Below are 19077 nucleotides of genomic sequence, written 5' to 3'. Positions count from 1 at the left end.
AACTGAATTGCCATTGCCATCCGGATTTACTGCCTGAAACAAAAAAAAAAAAGCTCCTGATGTGTTTGGCTTAAAAAAAAAAAAAAAAAAAAAAAGATGAGTGGGGGCTGCACGAGGAAACGCCATCGGCTTGCAGAGCATACCAGCGCCTGTACCACCAGCCAGCTTAGGGGTGAAGGCCAATGTTTCACAGGTTTATTGAGGATTATGGCCTCTGGAATTAGGCACTTGTGTGTGAACCCTGGCTCTGCCTTGAGTGACACATGGCTCCTTTCTATTTCCCAGTGTTCTTGTTGGCAAAACAGGGATACAAAAAGCTCTTACGTCACAGAGATGTTGCGATGATCAAAGGAGATTACACGGGCACTTAACTAGAGTCCTGGTGTACACCAGGCACATAATACAGTTAATATTACTCATCACTAGTGTATATCTCGTTGCTTATGGAAAGTGCATTGTTAATTCGTCAGTCATCGAATGTATTTTGATGGATTGTCTTCCCGGCTGCGGGGCTCCAGCCGGAGGTCCTGCACATTGAGACAGCGATCCAGGGCACATCTGTTACCTCACTGATCCCTATGAGAGTCTCACACTAGACACGGGGGTTTCAGTTCTCACTTCATTTCATAAAGCAGAAATGTAGTTAAATTGCTCTGAGGAAGGCATCACAGTGGTGAGAGACCAGAACATCTTGTATTGGCCGGAGTCCAATATAGCCTTTTTACCCTCCAGATGGATTGTCTGAATCGATCGCTGCTTCTTTGGCTGAGCACCAGACGAAAGCAGTGGGCTGCATTTAGAGGCCAGGCTTTATTAGAAACACCTACTTTTAAACTGGAATACCACTCCATGCGGTAAAGGAAGAGGCATGCTGGAAGCCGGGATTTAGCAGGGGAGGAGCAGGGTCACGTCACCTGTCTTACACTCACTCTGCAGCTGTGCTGTCCGATAAGGCCGCAGTCACTAGCTATCTAAATCTAAATGAATTCAGTTCCCCAATCACACTGGCCACATTGCAAGGACTCAACTGCCACCTGTGCCTAGTGGCTACTGTCCTGGACAGCACACCTAGAACACTCCCATCACACAGACCATCTAGTGTCTAGTAGACAGCACTGGGAAGCATCCACTCACTGAGCTGAATTTCCCTCTGCTCCACGGGTACGGAACTCCACATTATTATGGTCCCTGTGGAAGGAAAGGTCCAAAGAATTTAAATGATAGAAAGTGACAGAGCTGGGACTAGAGTCCAGGATCTTAAGCCCCTGCTACAGTCACATCATAGACCTGATGATCAAGAAAATACAGAATGGGACTTCCCTGATGGTGCAGTGGTTAAGAATCTGCCTGCCAATGCAGGGGACACGGGTTTGAGTCCTGATCCAGGAAGATCCCACACGCCGCAGAGCAACTAAGCCCATGTGCCATGACTACTGAGCCTGCGCTCTAGAGCCCGCGAGCCACAACTACTGAGCCCAAGCACCACAACTACTGGAGCCCACGCGCTCTAGGGCCCGCATGTTGCAACCACTGAGCCTGCGTGCTGCAACTACTGAAGCCCATGCAACTAGAGCCTGTGCTCCGCAACAAGAGAAGCCACCGCAGTGAGAAGCCCACGCACTGCAATGAAGTAGCCCCCGCTCACTGCAACTAGAGAAAGCCCATGCACAGCAACGAAAACCCAATGCAGCCAAAAAAGAAAATACAGAATGATACATGCAGCAGGAGGGAGAACAGGGGATCTGGCTGATCGGCGGAAAGATCCTGTCTGTGAAGAACTGGGGGAGTCTGATATCGGGTTAGCTTTCCCAGGGATGCACCACAATCATGTGGTAGGGAATCCGGTACAGGTCAGCCCTGACCTCTCTCTGCTTTGTAGAGGACACCAGACAAGGATTTTGAAGCCTGGATAACAGAAGGGGGTACAAGGAAAATGAGTCTCAGATCTGCCTCTGCCGCCCAGGGTTTTATAGCCCTGGGGCAATCCCTTCCTCTTTCTTTCTTCTATATTCAACCATCATGGCAATTATCCATGAATACCCTCACTGTTCTGAAGCCTTCAGAAAGTCTAAACAAAGGATAAGCTTTTAACTTGCTCTGCAAGTTAAAAATAGTCTGTTTCAGCCTTTAGTTACTTCTAAATAGAGTTGGTGATGTCCCTCAAACCTTCAGGGTTGAATATGGAGGAAAGGTGGAAGTGAAGTGTCTGTAGGCTGATGACAAAACGGCATCCTCATCATGGATAACCTGACGCTCAACAAATGGTGATCTGCTGTGTGACCTGGAATAAGACACTTGCCCTCTCTGGGGTCTGGATCTCTCTCTGCCTAATGTTTAACCACACAGTGGCGGCTCCAGATGTTCCAGTTTGGGTGAGCAGTGGGGTGGAAACAGCTGGGGCAGCCATCAGACCTAAGCCTGGGTGTGGTTAAGGGTCTGGACTCAGAACCTAGGCTCCAATCCACCACCAGCCAGTTTCTTAACCTGTTTAAGACTCATCTCCCGTACTGCTAAAAAGGGATGGTCAAATGAGATCATTCACGTAAAGAGCCTAGAGTACTACACACATAACAAGTGCTTCATACATGTCAGCTAATAGCATCACCCGTCCCTGCTCAGTAGTAGGCTGTGTGTGACCTGGGGGGGAAATCAGTTCCTATTCTGAGCCTCAGTTCACTTACCCATGAAGTATGGTGATTGTATTAACGCTGGATGATCACTCAAGTCACACTCGACTCTGAAATTTTAAGGAACTGTGCAATGCAGATTTAGTCACGTAGGAATGTGTTCTGGGATATGTCCCTCAACTCACTGTCAACTGGGAAGCAACGTGTGCTGCTCCAGAGTGGCACAGCGGAGAGACGGGATTCCGCTCTAAGAACACATGGTTGGGCCAAAAACGTAGCTTCTAGCCTGCCTGCTTTTGTACCGTTAAAGGGAGTGTGAGTTATTCCTCCTGGTCCCCAGGATGCTCCAGCCCACTCAAGAGAAGGGAGGATTTTAGCAGAGGCAATGAGCCCCTGGAGGAGATAAGTCAGAGGACCTGCCCAGCCCTCCCAGCTCTGACAGTCTGTCCTCTCCCTTCCCTCTCTCCCCTTCCCTCTCTCGTATTAGCCCGGAGGACAGATGGGTACTTCATGATACGAGTTAAGTGAAGTCACTCGTGCTCCACACTGATAAGAATTAAATGAAAACAGAAACAGAAGCTTGTGAGATCAGAATCTTTTCTCAGATTGGACAGAGATGTTCCATTTCATCATGACTTTAAAAAGCAATCTAAACACTTGTTCCTGTTTTTACTACAACAGATACACAAGATAAGTATGTTTAGCAAAAATATCCTTAATAGAAATATTTTTAAAAGGGCAAAAACTTTTCTTTTAAAGCCAGGACCACAGGGTTGCAAATGGAGCACTGTCTTCCTGTCCTAGCTGGACTGGATATTTAGCTGAACCAAAATACAGGCTGACATTGGAGAAAGATAATGGGGGAAGAAGGCGGGAAGAGTGAGCCTCCCGCTAATACACTGGGGGAAGAGAAAGAGAAAGGGGCCCAAACTGAGGGCTCACTAGCCAAGGCATCTGTTTACCTACAAGGCAAAACGTGACAAACTAGTTTTCACTAATCCCATAGGTGGGAATCAGTACTTGGGAAAGATACAGGAGCAACTAAAACCTCTTCTAGCACTGAATGTCTTTACTCCATGAGTTAAAATAAAGCCCTCTAGAAAGAGAAACCCAAGAAGGCAGAGATCTCAGAAAGCAGCCAACTGGGAATACCCTATCCCTACTTCCCCACGAAAAGAGCACCGCATGCAAAGAGGAAGCCCACAAACTCCCAACTGGCAGTTGCCAGACCTCTGCATTAGCCCAGCTGTGGCATGAACAGAAAGGGGGCCCTGAGGATAACCAGACCACATGATTAGTGAAGAGGGCTCCAATGGTATTACAAGACATCTTCCCTCTGGGTTAAGAAACACTGAGAATGTGACTTTAACTGCTGAAGCAGCAGGAGGCCAACGGCCATGTTCAGAGGAGGAGCTGATTGGGATTCTGGAGCCTGTGGTTGTAGACCAGCAGCAGAAAGAGCTGACTTATGCACAAGAGGAGAGCAAGCACTTTAGAGACAAACACGCACTGACAGAAATCCCTTGGACACTTACAGCTCCCGTGTCCAGAAGTGCTCACTGCTATTTATTATGATCAACGCTGGTGAGGCCCACCTATGTGACTCTTAAATTGCTAGAAATCTGCCTTTAAATTAATAGCAGCCTTGGACAGGATATACAATTTCATTTAGTGGGAGTATAAATTTTAAAAATAATACAAAAAGCACGGGAAACACCTTACACGTCCAACATTAAAGGAATAGTTTAGTAAATACAATTCATCAATAAAATGGAATACCATGCGGTCATAAAAATATTTATGAAGGATATGTATATTCATGATGTAATTTTAAACAAAATGCAAAAGGCAAAGTTATATGTACACTAGAATTGCAACTTTTTGTACAGAGCGCCCATGACGGACTTCCCTAGTGGCGCAGTGGTTAAGAATCCGCCTGCCAATGCAGGGGACACGGGTTCAAGCCCTGGTCCGGGAAGATCCCACATGCCGCAGAGCAACTAAGCCCGTGCACCACAACTACTGAGCCCGTGCTCTAGAGCCTGCGAGCCACAACTACTGAGCCCACCTGCTGCAACTACTGAAGCCCGTGCGCCCAGAGCCAGTGCTCCACAACAAGAGAAGCCACTGCAATGAGAAGCCTGTGCACTGCAACGAAGAGTAGCCCCTGCTCACCGCAACTGGAGAAAGGTCACGCGCAGTAACGAAGACCCAATGCAGCCAAAAATAAATAAAATTTTAAAAAAGAAAAAGAAAAAGCGCCCATGAGGATTAACACAGAAGATAAAATGCAAGAAAAATTATTTTAAGTCACTGGGATATTGGGAATTTCATTTTTACTTACTCCAGATCTAGACAGTCTTCAGGTGTTTTTACATTAACTTTCTTTTTTCGAGCAATACTTTGGTAGAAATTTAAAATCAGGCTCAAAGTAGCTGTGCAGCATCACAGAATTTTAGACATGAGGCGATCGGATACCCTTCTTATCTTACAGATGAAGAAGCTGAAGCCTTGCGACCGTCCCCGCAGTGGGGACAGGGGGCACAGTGTACAGGTATTAATGCTGCTGCCCTTTTTCTTTATAGCTGCAAGACTGAGACGTGTGAACGGCCAAAAGGCATTGAAAAACCACTTTGTTTGGACCTGGAAGCTTCATGCTCTAAAGGGTCTGGCTGCTTGGCATGTTTTACATTCTAGTCTAAACAGGCTTCTTAACTGAGGTGGTTTTGTTGTTATTCTATCTTCAATAACAGGTGTGTGACATTCTCATACCTAACTGAAGTAAAATGTTTCAAGTGGCAAATGCCACAGAGAATCAGTTCAAACCACTGAAGGACAGGTTAGGGCCTCAAGGAATCCAAAGAAACTACTCTTCATACAGCCCCGGCTGCCCTCAGGTGGAGCCAGCCTCTTCCAGCCCCTTCTACACAAGTTCTGGACATAAGGTGGCCTGCTAAGCCTGTATGTCCAAACATACAGACTGGAAGTAACTACTGTCCCACATGAAATCATAAGAAAATGAGCACCAGTCTCTGACGTGTGTTATTTTCCTTTCCTCTCCTCTCCAACAGTGTGAAATTAAGCATCAAAAAGTAGACACAGGGCTTCCCTGGTGGCACAGTGGTTAAGAATCCGCCTGCCAACGCAAGGAACACGGGTTCAATCCCTGGTACGGGAAGATCCCATATGCCTCAGAGTAAGTAAGCCCATGAGCCACAACTACTGAGCCCGTGTGCCACAACTACTGAAGCCCGGGCACCCAGAGCCCAAGCTCTGAAACAAGTCACTTCAATGAGAAGTCCGTGCACCGCAACAAAGAGTAGCCCCCACTCGCCGCAACTAGAGAAAGCCCGCGTGCAGCGATGAAGACACAACGCAGCCAAAATTAAATAAATAAATAAATAAATAAATTTTTAAAAAAAAAGTAGGCACAACCATCTTTGGTGGATGGGGAAGAGTGGTGAGACGGTTGAATTCCAAGCGGAAAAAAAAATGAGGCTGGACCAAATGCTTTCCTTGGGGACGAGGGTGAGGAAGAGGAGAGAAAGTTGAGAAAATGACGAGAAAAATACCCAAAATGGCAATAAAATGAGCTGCCATTAAAATTTATAGGTATAATTGAAAACAATCAGTTATATCAAAGATCTAAAATCATACACCAATTAACCTTCTGCAAAAGGATCTGAAGGTACAGAGGAACAAAAACAAATGAACTCAGATAAATGCAATTAAGTTGGTGCTACAGTAAAATGCCTCTCCTGAATCCCACAATTACTTCATAGTCTCCAGGGAAAGCAAGAGAAGCCTAGGGCTGGGAGATGAAGGGGTTGCACCCTTTAATAGGATGACAATGTAAGGCTAAGTCACAAGCGACCACAGAAGAAGGGAAAAACAACCCAATGCGCTTGAAGATCAAAAGCGGCTCATGTCATTTGAGAGTCACGCTGTAGAAGGGAGGTGAGACCCACAGACAGTGCCAGGAAAAGCAAAGCGAAAACCAAGAGGCATCTAAGGATAGTTAGTATGAGGTCTGTGAATCAGAGACTGCTGGTTCCTGCGGGACGCAGCAGAGAGGAACCTGGCAGGAAGCGCGACATATGGTAGCGGAGGCTAAGCCAGGCTTGAGAAGAAAATGGGGCGGTGAGAGGAGTCAGGGCCAGCTCAGTGCCCCAGCTCTTCCGGCAGAGACAGCACATTGTACCCAGACAGACCTACCTTCTCTCGAGGAACCACTCTGAAACAAAGCCCGTTATTTGAGCTATCCCTATCCTTTCTTCCAATGCCCCTTGCATTCAAGAATCAGGGCCCTGAGAGTTGACATTATGAACACTTTTCACGTGCAAGCTGTCTCCTCAACACTCAGAGCTAATCCATCCACAGAGGAAACATACATATTTGATCAAAGCCTCCAGAGTTGCCAGCAGGAGACAGGAGTAAAATCTAGAAGAGTCTAAGCATCCTATCTTATCACACATTAAGGCAATTTACTGGAAAAGCAAGCTATATCACATTCCTTCCTTTCAGTCTCTTTGGGGCAGCAGTGGCCTGCAGCCAGTGGGTTGTTTCTCTAGGCTGGTCTAGGAGAGAGCCGGAAGGGCTGTCAAATAAAGGCTACAAGAAGTCAGATTCTTGGTTGCCATCAGCTCTCTGGGGCTGGGGAATCCAAGGTACCCACGGTCCTACCCAGGTTCACCCTATAAGAAATCTTCAGCAGGACAGCTGCCCAAGATTAAGGTCAAGGGACAGTCTTTAGTTCCTCAGCTCCAGTGAGTTTTTTCCACGCAGATCCAGGATGCTGAGCTTCCACCCACTGCCCTAGAAGTAATATCAGGAAGACAACTGCAGGTGGCTTGAGGAGGTCCATTCCAGGATGAGCACTAGTCTGATCCCCACGTTTGCTTGGGTAAGGATGGACAGCCTCTTCCCTGTCCTCCTCTTGCTAACAGTTAACCAATAAACTCATTTCTGACTTTCCATACTATGAGTGCATGCTAGACAACATTCACATCATTCATCCCTAAAACATTCCATTCTGGTCTAGTTAAAAAATCACATAGAACTATCTTTACTCCAAAGACAGAGGCTTGGACTGGATAATTTAAAGAAAGTCCCAGGGAAGTCTCAATATAATAGGAAAGACGTTTCTTTCCCAAAAAAAAAAAAAAAACTTAAACACAGCCAAAAAGAGAAATCTATGATTCAAGCATTCAATTTGGAAAGGAACTGCAAATCGCCTAGAAATTTAAATTAGATATTACAGACCAATTTATTCAAGGATTCTCTATTGTATCAATTCACAGAATCTTCCAAAAAAAAAAAGAATTTATTTTTATTTTTGAACTTATAGCAGTTTTAACCAAGAGCAAATAGGGTGATATCTCATCTCTCAACTCACGCTCCTGGGTGTGTGGTCAGGGAAGAGGAATAAAACACAAAGTGATAAGTCAAACACCTACATTAATCAACAGAAATTTTCTAAGAAACACAATTTAGTTAAGACCAACATCCAAAAGTGTCTGGAATAGTATCAAGCAGTCTCAAAATGAAATCCAAGGAATAGACTGTCACATTGGAAACACAATTATTTGAAAAAACAAACAAACATACACCTGCTATCAAAGTAACCTATAGTACTCATTATGCATATGGGTTAAATGGCTGTCTTTTAAACTTTTGCCATATTTCATACGGAATAGTAATTGCGCATGTTTAGCATGAATTATGACCATCGTCATTGCATTTTAGGCCATATCTATAAATAAAGCACCGTTTCCATTCCCGTGTCCTTTAGAGCACATCTATAATCAATTCACTCCCTTCACGGACGTGCCTCAACTCTGAAGCTGACACTGCACCCCAAGTTCTCTGCTCACACAGCACTGGCCATTTCACTATGATACAAGTTCTCTCTCATGAAAGCCCTGGGGACTCGATGCCCTCTGGAAGAAAACAGACAAGGCAATGATCTTGTCCTCTACTCACACGTCAGGCAGACCAGCATGGTGCGCACGGAGAGGTCTATCACCAGCTCGCAATGCTCAGGTGCACGGGCCACGAAGAAGGGGATGATGATCTCGGCTGGGACGTAGAACTGGAGGGCATAGGTGAAGAAGATGCCGATGGAATAGAGCAGCTTAACTGACTGGTACAGCCTGCAGAGAGAGCCGAGACACGTTCAGAGCCGGCTCTGTACGCTCATACACCGGCAATGAGAGTGCAAAACAGTCCCAAGGTGATTTGGCCATATCTATCCAAGTTACAAGCGCACGTGTCCTTTGGACAAAAAAATTCAGGTCTAGGGATTTATCTTGTAGATATACTTACACATGCACACATAAACTTACATAAAAAATAAGTTGCTGCAGCATTATTTAAATCTGAAAGACTGAAAAGAGTTTAAATGTTAATCAGCGGGGAACTGGTTAAATAGATCACGGCACCCCCATATAACTGTTAAAAAGTAGGAGACAGAACTCCAGGCGCTGATGTGGTACGAGCTCCACGATATATGATGAAGTGAAAAAAGCATGAAGCAGAACAGTGTTGACAGTATGGTACCAACTGTCTAAAAAAGGAAAAAGAGGGAAAAACACTCCCCTTCACACACACATACATGTGACATTCTTACATACACCAAACATCTTCAGGAGGAAACATAAGAAACTGGTAATATGGTTGTCCCTGAAATGGAAAATTGTAAAACTGGGGTCCTGGAGAGGCAAGTGGAAACTTAACATTTTCTGTATGCCCTTTGAACATCTGAAGTCTTTTCCACAGGCATATATCCTTTCAAAAATAAAAACAATTGAAAATACAAGGTGGAGGAGCTTCAAGATGGCGGAAGAGTAAGACGCAGAGATCACCTCCCTCTCCACAAATACGTCAGAAATACATCTACATGTGGAACAACTCCTACAGAACATCTATTGAACGCTGGCTGAATACCTCAGACTTCCCAAAAGGCAAGCAACTCCCCACGTACCTGGGTAGGGCAAAAGAGAAAACAGAGACAAAGAATAGGGACGGGACCTGCACCTCTGGGAGGGAGCTGTGAAGTTGGAAAGGTTTCCACACACTAGGAAGCCCCTTCGCGGGCGGGCGGAGACTGCGGGGGGGGGGGGGGGGGGAAGCTTCGGAGAGACGGAGGAGAGCGCAGCCACAGGGGTGCGGAGGGCAAAGCGGAGAGATTCCCGCACAGAGGATCGGTGCGGACCAGCACTCACCAGCCCGAGAGGCTTGTCTGCTCACCCGCCAGGGCGGGCGGGGCTGCGAGCTGAGGCTTGCTTCAGTCAGAGCGCAGGGAGAGGACTGGCGGCGTGAACACAGCCTGAAGGGGTTAGTGCACCACGGCTAGCCGGGAGGGAGTCCGGGGAAAAGTCTGGACCTGCCTAACACACAAGAGACTTTTTCTTCCCTCTTTGTCTCCTGGTGCGGGAGGAGAGCGGGTTAAGAGCGCCGCTTAAAGGAGCTCCACAGACGGGCGCGAGCCGCGGCTATCAGCGCGGACCCCAGAGACGGGCATGAGACGCTAAGGCTACTGCTGCTGCCGCCACCAAGAAGCCTGTGTGCGAGCACAGGTCACTGTCCACACCTACCCTTCCGGGAGCCTGTGCAGCCCGCCACTGCCAGAGTCCCGTGATCCAGGGACGACTTCCCCGGGAGAACACACGGCGCACCTCAGGCTGGTGCAACGTCACGCCGGCCTCTGCCGCCGCAGGATCGCCCCGCATCAGTACCCCTCCCTCCCCCCGGCCTGAGTGAGCCAGAGCCCCCAAAGCAGCGGCTCCTTTAACCCCGTCCTGTCTGAGCGAAGAACAGACATGCGCAGACGACCTACACGCAGAGGCGGGGCCAAAGCTGAACCCCGGGAGCTGTGCGAACAAAGAAGAGAAAGGGAAATCTTTCCCAGCAGCCTCAGGAGCAGCGGATTAAATCTGCACAATCAACCTGATGTACCCTGCATCTGTGGAATACCTGAATAGACAACGAATCATCCCAAACTGAGGAGGTGGACTTTGAGAGGGAGATTTATTACTTTTTCCCCTTTTCCTCATTCTGTGAGTGTGTATGCGTATGCTTCTGTGTGTGGTTCTGTCTGTATAGCTTTGCTTTTACCATTTGTCCTAGGGTTCTATCCGTCCGACTTTTTGTTTTTCCTTACTTTTAAAATTTTTTTTCTTAATAATTTTTTATTTTAATAACTTTATTTTATTTTATCTTCTACCTTTCTATTTTTTCTCCCTTTTATTCTGAGCCGTGTGGATGAAAGGCTCTTAGTGCTCCAGCCAGGAGTCAGTGCTGTCTCTGCCTCTAAGGTGGGAGAGCCAACTTCAGGACACTGGTCCACAAGAGACCTCCCAGCTCCACGTAATATCAAATGGCAAAAATCTCCCAGAGATCTCCATTTCAACGCCAAGACCCAGCTTCACTCAACGACCAGCAAGCTACAGTGCTGGACACCCTATGCCAAACAACTAGCAAGACAGGAACACAACCCCATCCATTAGCAGAGAGGCTGCCTAAAATCATAATAAGCCCACAGACACCCCAAAACACACCACCAGACGTGGACCTGCCCATCAGAAAGATATGATCCAGCCTCATCCACCAGAACACAGGCACTAGTCCCCTCCACCAGGAAGCCTACACAACCCACTGAACCAACCTTAGCCACTGGGGACACACACCAAAAACAATGGGAACTATGAACATGCAGCCTGCAAAAAGGAGACCCCAAACACAGTAAGTTAAGCAAAATGAGAAGACAGAAAAACACACAGCAGATGAAGGAGTAAGGTAAAAACACACCAGACCTAACAAATGAAGAGGAAATAGGCAGTCTACCTGAAAAAGAATTCAGAATAATGATAGTAAAGATGATGCAAAATCTTGGAAATAGAATAGAGAAAATAAAAGAAACGTTTAACAAGGAACTAGAAGAACTAAAGAGCAAACAAACAATGATGAACAACACAATAAATGAAATAAAAATTCTCTAGAAGGGATCAATAGTGGAAATAACTACTGCAGAGCAGAATAAAGAAAAAACAATGAAAGGAACTGAGGACACTCTCAGAGACATCTGGGACAACATTAAATGCACCAACATTCGAATTATAGGGGTCCCAGAAGAAGAAGAGAAAAAGAAACGGACTGAGAAAATATTTTAAGAGATTATAGTTGAAAACTTCCCTAATATGGGAAAGGAAATAGTTAATCAAGTCCAGGAAGCACAGAGGGTCCCGTACAAGATAAACCCAAGGAGAAACACGCCAAGACACATATTAATCAAACTATCAAAAATTAAAAACAAAGAACAAATATTAAAAGCAGCAAGGGAAAAACAACAAATAACACACAAGGGAATCCCCATAAGGTTAACAGCTGATCTTTCAGCAGAAACTATGCAAGCCAGAAGGGACTGGCAGGACATATTTAAAGTGATGAAGGAGAAAAACCTACAACCAAGATTACTCTACCCAGCAAGGATCTCATTCAGATTTGACGGAGAAATTAAAACCTTTACAGACAAACAAAAGCTGAGAGAATTCAGCACCACCAAATGAGCTTTACAACAAATGCTAAAGGAACTTCTCTAGGCAAGAAACACAAGAGAAGGAAAAGACCTACAATAATGAACCCAAAACAATTAAGAAAACGGGAAAAGGAACATACATATCGATAATTACCTTAAATGTAAATGGATTAAATGCTCCAACCAAAAGACATAGACTGGCTGAATGGATACAAAAACAAGACCCGTATATATGCTGTCTACAAGAGACCCACTTCAGGCCTAGGGACACACACAGACTGAAAGTGAGGGGATGGAAAAAGATATTCCATGCAAATGGAAATCAGAAGAGAGCTGGAGTTGCAATTCTCGTATCAGACAAAATAGACTTTAAAATAAAGACTATTACAAGAGACCAAGGACACTACATCATGATCAAGGGATCGATCCAAGAAGAAGATATAACAATTGTAAATATTTATGCACCCTACATAGGAGCACCTCAATACATAAGGAAAATACTAACAGCCATAAAACGGAAAATCGACAGTAACACAATCATAGTAGGGAACTTTAACACCCCACTTTCACCAATGGACAGATCATCCAAAATGAAAAGAAATAAGGAAACACAAGCTTTAAATGATACATTAAACAAGAAAGACTTAATTGATATTTATAGGACATTCCATCCAAAAACAAAAGAATACACATTCTTCTCAAGTGAACATGGAACATTCTCCAGGATAGATCATATCCTGAGTCACAAATCAAGCCTCGGTAAATTTAAGAAAAATGAAACTGTATCAAGTATCTTTTCTGACCACAATGCATTGAGACTAGATATCAATTACAGGAAAAAACCTGTAAAAAAATACAGGCACATGGAGGCTAAACAATGCACTACTTAATAACCAAGAGATCACTAAAGAAATCAAAGAGGAAATCAAAAAATACCTAGAAACAAATGACAATGAAAACACAGTGACCCAAAACCTATGGGATGCAGCAAAAGCAGTTCTAAGAGGGAAGTTTATAGAAATACAATCCTACCTTAAGAAACAGAAAACATCTCAAATAAACAACCTAAACTTACACCTAAAGCAATCAGAGGAAGAAGAACAAAAAAACCCCAAAGTTAGCGGAAGGAAATAAATCATAAAGATCAGATCAGAAATAAATGAAAAAGAAATGAAGGAAACGATAGCAAAGATCAGTAAAACTAAAAGCTGGTTCTTTGAGAAGATAAACAAAATTGATAAACCATTAGCCAGACTCATCAAGAAAAAAAGGGAGAAGACTGAAATCAATACAATTAGAAATGAAAAAGGAGAAGTAACAACTGACACTGCAGAAATACAAAGGATCATGGGAGATTACTACAAGCAACTATATGCCAATAAAATGGACAACCTGGAAGAAATGGACAAACCCTTAGAAATGCACAACCTGCTGAGACTGAACCAGGAATAAATAAGAAATATGAACAGACCAATCACAAGCACTGAAATTGAAACTGTGATTAAAAATCTTCCAACAAACAAAAGCCCAGGACCAGATGGCTTCACAGGTGAATTCTATCAAACATTTAGAGAAGAGCTAACACCTATCATTCTCAAACTCTTCCAAAATATAGCAGAGGGAGGAATACTCCCTAACTCATTCTACGAGGCCACCATCACCCTGATACCAAAACCAGACAAAGATGTCACAAAGAAGGAAAACTACAGGCCAATATCACTGATAAACATAGATGCAAAAATCCTCAACAAAATACTGGCAAACAGAATCCAACAGCACATTAAGAGGATCATACACCATGGTCAAGTGGGATTTATCCCAGGAATACAAGGTTTCTTCAATATATGCAAATCAATCAATGTGATACACCATATTAACAAATTGAAGGAGAAAAACCATATGATCATCTCAATCGATGCAGAGAAAGCTTTTGACAAATTCAACACCCATTTATGATAAAAACCCTGCAGAAAGTAAGGATAGAGGGAACTTTCCTCAACATAATAAAGGCCATATATGACAAACCCACAGCCAACATTGTCCTCAATGGTGAAAAACAGAAACCATTTCCACTAAGATCAGGAACAAGACAAGGTTGCCCACTCTCCCCACTATTATTCAACATAGTTTTGGAAGTTTTAGCCACAGCAATCAGAGAAGAAAAAGAAATAAAAGGAATCCAAATCGGAAAAGAAAAAGTAAAGCTATAGTATCATGCAGATGACATGATACTATACATAGAGAATCCTAAAGATGCTACCAGAAAACTACTAGAGCTAATCAATGAATTTGGTAAAGTAGCAGGATACAAAATTAATGCACAGAAATCTCTAGCATTCCTATACACTAATGATGAAAAATCTGAAAGTGAAATTAAGAAAACACTCCCATTTACCATTGCAAGAAAAAGAATAAAATATCTAGGAATAAACCTACCTAAGGAGATAAACGACCTGTATGCAGAATATTATAAGACACTGATTAAAGAAATTAAAGATGATACAAATAGATGGAGAGATATGCCATGTTCTTGGATTGGAAGAATCAACATTGTGAACATGACTCTACTACCCAAAGCAATCTACAGATTCAATGCAATCCCTATCAAACTACCACTGGCATTTTTCACAGAACTAGAACAAAAACTTTCACAATTTGTAGGGAAACAACTAGGGCTTCCCTGGTGGCGCAGTGGTTGAGAGTCCGCCTGCCGATGCAAGGGACACGGGTTCGTGCCATGGTCCGGGAAGATCCCACATGCTGCGGAGCAGCTGGGCCCGTGAGCCATGGCCGCTGAGCCTGCGTGTCCGGAGCCTGTGCTCCGCAACGGGAGAGGCCACAACAGTGAGAGGCCCGCGTACCGCAAAAAAAAAAAAAAAAAAAAAAAAAAAAGTGACAGGAGAGAAAGCCCAGAGATAAACCCACACACATATGGTCACCTTATCTTTGATAAAGGAGGCAAGAATATAGAGTGGAGAAAAGACAGCCTCTTCAATAAGTGGTGCTGGTAAAACTGGACAGGTACATGTAAAAGTATGAAATCAGAACACTCCCTAACACCATACACAAAAATAAACTCAAAATGGATTAAAGACCTAAATGTAAGGCCAGACACTATCAAACTCTTAGAGGAAAACATGGGCAGAACACTCTATGACATAAATCACAGCAAGATCCTTTATGACCCACCTCCTAGAGAAATGGAAATAAAAGCAAAAATAAACAAATGGGACCTAATGAAACTTCAAAGCTTTTGCACAGCAAAGGAAACCATAAACAAGACCAAAAGACAACCCTCAGAATGGGAGAAAATATTTGTAAATGAAGCAACTGACAAAGCCAAACTTTACAAGCAGCTCATGCAGCTCAATATCAAAAAAACAAACAACCCAATCCAAAAATGAGCTGAAGACCTAAATAGACATTTCTCCAAAGAAGATATACAGACTGCCAACAAACACATGAAAAGATGCTCAACATCACTAATAATTAGAGAAATGCAAGTCAAAACTACAATGAGGTATCACCACACACTGGTCAGAATGGCCATCATCAAAAAACTACAAGCAATAAATGCTGGAGAGGATGTGGAGAAAAGGGAACCCTCATACACTGTTGGTGGGAATGTATATTGATACAACCGATATGGAGAACAGTATGGAGGTCCCTTAAAAAACTAAAAATAGAACTATCATATGACCCAGTAATCCCACTACTGGGCATATATCCTGAGAAAACCATAATTCAAAAAGAGTCATGTACCAAAATGTTCATTGCAGCTCTATTTACAATAGCCAGGACATGGAAGCAACCTAAGTGTCCATCAACAGATGAATGGATAAAGAAGATGTGGCACATATATACAATGGAATATTACTCAGCCATAAAAAGAAATGAAATTGAGATATTTGTAGTGAGGTGGATGGACCTAGAGTCTGTCCTACAGAGTGAAGTAAGTCAGAAAGAGAAAAACAAATACCATATGCCAAAACATATATATGGAGTCTAAGAAAAAAGAAAAAAAAAAGGTCAGGAAGAACCTAGGGGCAAGACGGGAATAAAGACACAGATCTACTAGAGAATGGACTTGAGGATATGGGGAGGGGGAAGGGTAAGCTGTGACAAAGTGAGAGAGTGGCATGGACACGTATACACTACCAAACGTAAAATAGATAGCTAGTGGGAAGCAGCCGCATAGCACAGGGAGATCAGCTCGATGCTTTGTGACCACCTAGAGGGGTGGGATAGGGAGGGAGGGAGACGCAAGAGGGAAGACATATGGGAACATATGTATATGTATAACTGATTCACTTTGTTATAAAGCAGAAACTAACACACCATTGTAAAGCAATTATACTCCAATAAAGATGTTATAAAAAAATGCAATATAACTCCAACAAGCCTATTTATATCCTTCCCATCCAATTCAGTGCTCCCTAGAATCAGACAGTGACCACACAGTGCAAGAGGCAGGAGCAAAATCCATCTTTGCATTCCACTAGGGTTACTATCCTACTACTGCTTCATGTGTAGCTTCTCAGGGAGACTGCTGACTCACCATGGGACATCTCTATCTTATCCCAGGCCTAGGACTGTGCAGAGGAGTAAAAAGGTCTGATCAATAAGTATTCACAGATCTGACTTGATCATTAAAGGGAAGGACACTGCCCCTATGCAAAGCTCCACTTCACATAAGACCCTCATGCATTATGAAGCGAGAAACACGGACCTCCCTGCCTTGGAAATCTATTTAAAAGTGGTGATTATATTGTGCATGATGCATACTGAATTCCTCTGTGGTCGAAATTAATACCTAGAAGATGTTCTAATGCTATGAGCAGAACATCCTGGGAGAAACTGAGATTGACAAAACGTCTTACTTGTTCTAAGAAGAGATGATAAAAATCCTTGGGGAAAAAACCAGCTAGTGGCTCTATAATTAAACTCAGTGCAGCACCGAAGCCTTCTGGAGTGCTGGCAAGTCTAGAATCAGGATAGTCACCTGCTGGGATGGCCAAATAAATCACACCCGAATGGAGGCAGAAAGATCAGGGTAGCTGGGTTTGAAACATCAGAGGAAAGAAGACAGATGCTCAGCTATGGCTTCAGATTATGTGGGCTGCTTCTGCGGCCCCTGATCCACTTATCTTCACTTATGCGAGCTACCACCCAACTCTTCTCTCTTGAAAGAGCAGGAACATTTGGAAATTTAAAAGCAGGCATCAGAGGGAAAGAGAAAGACTTTCAGAAAACAAAAGCCCATTTCAGGGCTACCACTTGGCTGGCCATACAACAAACCTAGTCCCCAAAGCCCTGCTGATCAGGGTGTCCTGTGCGAAACACTGATACTCCTGAAAAGATGTTTTTCTCAATTTTCTCAGTCTGTCCTTGTACAATGCCTCACTGATCAGAGCTCTAATACCAGACTGGCTTGAAAGGTGATTCTGATCCCTAGGGCATTGGACACGCTTCTCAGAATCTGCTCACGGCTGCTCTCTGCAATGAAACTGTAATCTTCCGAAAAGAACTGCTGCTTAAGACACACCCTGTGACATCTACCTTTTTAGGAAGCATTTCAGTATGTCTCAGTGCTTCTCTACAATACAGCAACCGTGACTTCGGGAAAATGAGATACAGAAGGGTTCCCAAGCATCCCGGGCCCACGGTGAGAGGCTCCATCTGCACCTGCACGTGGAGCAGGTGACAGCCATTGGGACAGGCACAGCAGAAGCTGGGAACCAGGCAGGTTTGCCCTCCTCTTTCTCCGTCTATTTAGAACGGTTCAAGGTCAATGGACTGGATGCTTGACCATTCTGGGCTCAGATCTCCGGGGAGAAATGGCACCATCAGTCAGGGGATCAGCCAATCCATGCAGCATCCATTTCCATCGGAATGACTCACCCAAAGCAAAAAGCTCTTGCAGCATCCTACTTCCCCATAGTGCCAGTTCAGTATTAGAAAGCTCACACACATCTTTTGCTCTTCATGACAATCCTGGCAGAAATGACTATTCTTATTTCCCAGAAAGGGGAACTGAGGCAGTGAGAAGCTGTGATCTGTCCAAGGCTGTAGAGCTGGGACACAGCAGATCACCTCTATCCTCTGGGCCCCACTGGCTTCCTGGTAACCTCTCCTCATTTATAAATGCCTCACAGTCTCAGCGCTTAGTCCTCCTTTTCATTCAAAAACTTTTCACTGGGTTTTGATCGTACGCCAGGCATTGTGCCAGGGGCTTGGAGTAAAATGAAGAACTGGACAGTTGCTACCCTCAGAGCTTACAATGTAGGGAGATCACAGTACAGGTAAACAGACAACTATAACACAATGGGAGAAGAATTAGGACAGGATCCTCACGAGACTCCAGGGCAGCAGAGAGGAGGGCCACTGACCTAGACTTGAAGTTGCTGCGGCTGAGACATCAGAGAAGTTTCTCAAACAGAGTGACGCCCAGGCTGCGTCCTCCTCACTGAGAAGGAATAAGGTAGGGGTGGGGCTAGAGCCTGAGTGGCCCTGACTGTACCTGAAGGTTTCCTCTTTATCATAAGAACTAAAGGAAGCCTTTGAGCCTTCTCAATGGGGAAGTGCATGACTGCACTACGGGTTAGATGGCTCACGCGGGTAACAGGAGGAGAACAGATGTGGAGAGAGAGTCAGACCCAGGCAGGGAAACCAGCCAAAAGGCTTACTGGGCAGCCAAGGAGGGATGGTGCTAGGCTAGGGGCTGGTGGCAAGTGAGAGCTAAAGTGAAATGGGCTGGGGCTTCCCTGGTGGCACAGTGGTTAAGAATCCGCCTGCCAGTGCAGGGGACATGGGTTCGAGCCCTGGTCTGCGAAGATCCCACATCCCGTGGAGCAACTAAGCCCGCGAGCCACAACTACTGAGCCCGCGTGCCACAACTATGGAAGCCCAGGCGCG

At 44.5% G+C, this 19077-nt stretch overlaps 1 protein-coding gene across 2 annotated transcripts in view; it reads right to left on the bottom strand.

Annotated features, from left to right (window-relative positions):
- The window catches only part of LOC114892986 (proton-coupled amino acid transporter 1), a 94104-nt gene that overhangs the window by 43591 nt on the left and 31436 nt on the right, over positions 1-19077 (bottom strand). For both annotated transcript variants that reach the window (XM_029218392.1, XM_029218391.1), the window contains exon 10: positions 8610-8779. In XM_029218392.1, the coding sequence (XP_029074225.1) occupies positions 8610-8779 (170 nt within the window). The remainder of the gene's footprint in view (positions 1-8609; positions 8780-19077) is intronic.

Source organism: Monodon monoceros, unplaced genomic scaffold (assembly GCF_005190385.1).
Source record: "Monodon monoceros isolate NGI ecotype Baffin Bay Population unplaced genomic scaffold, NGI_Narwhal_1 Super_Scaffold_12, whole genome shotgun sequence".
NCBI lineage: Eukaryota > Metazoa > Chordata > Mammalia > Artiodactyla > Monodontidae > Monodon > Monodon monoceros.
Note: the sequence above shows the minus strand (reverse complement) of the source record. Positions and strands in the feature narration are given on the sequence as shown.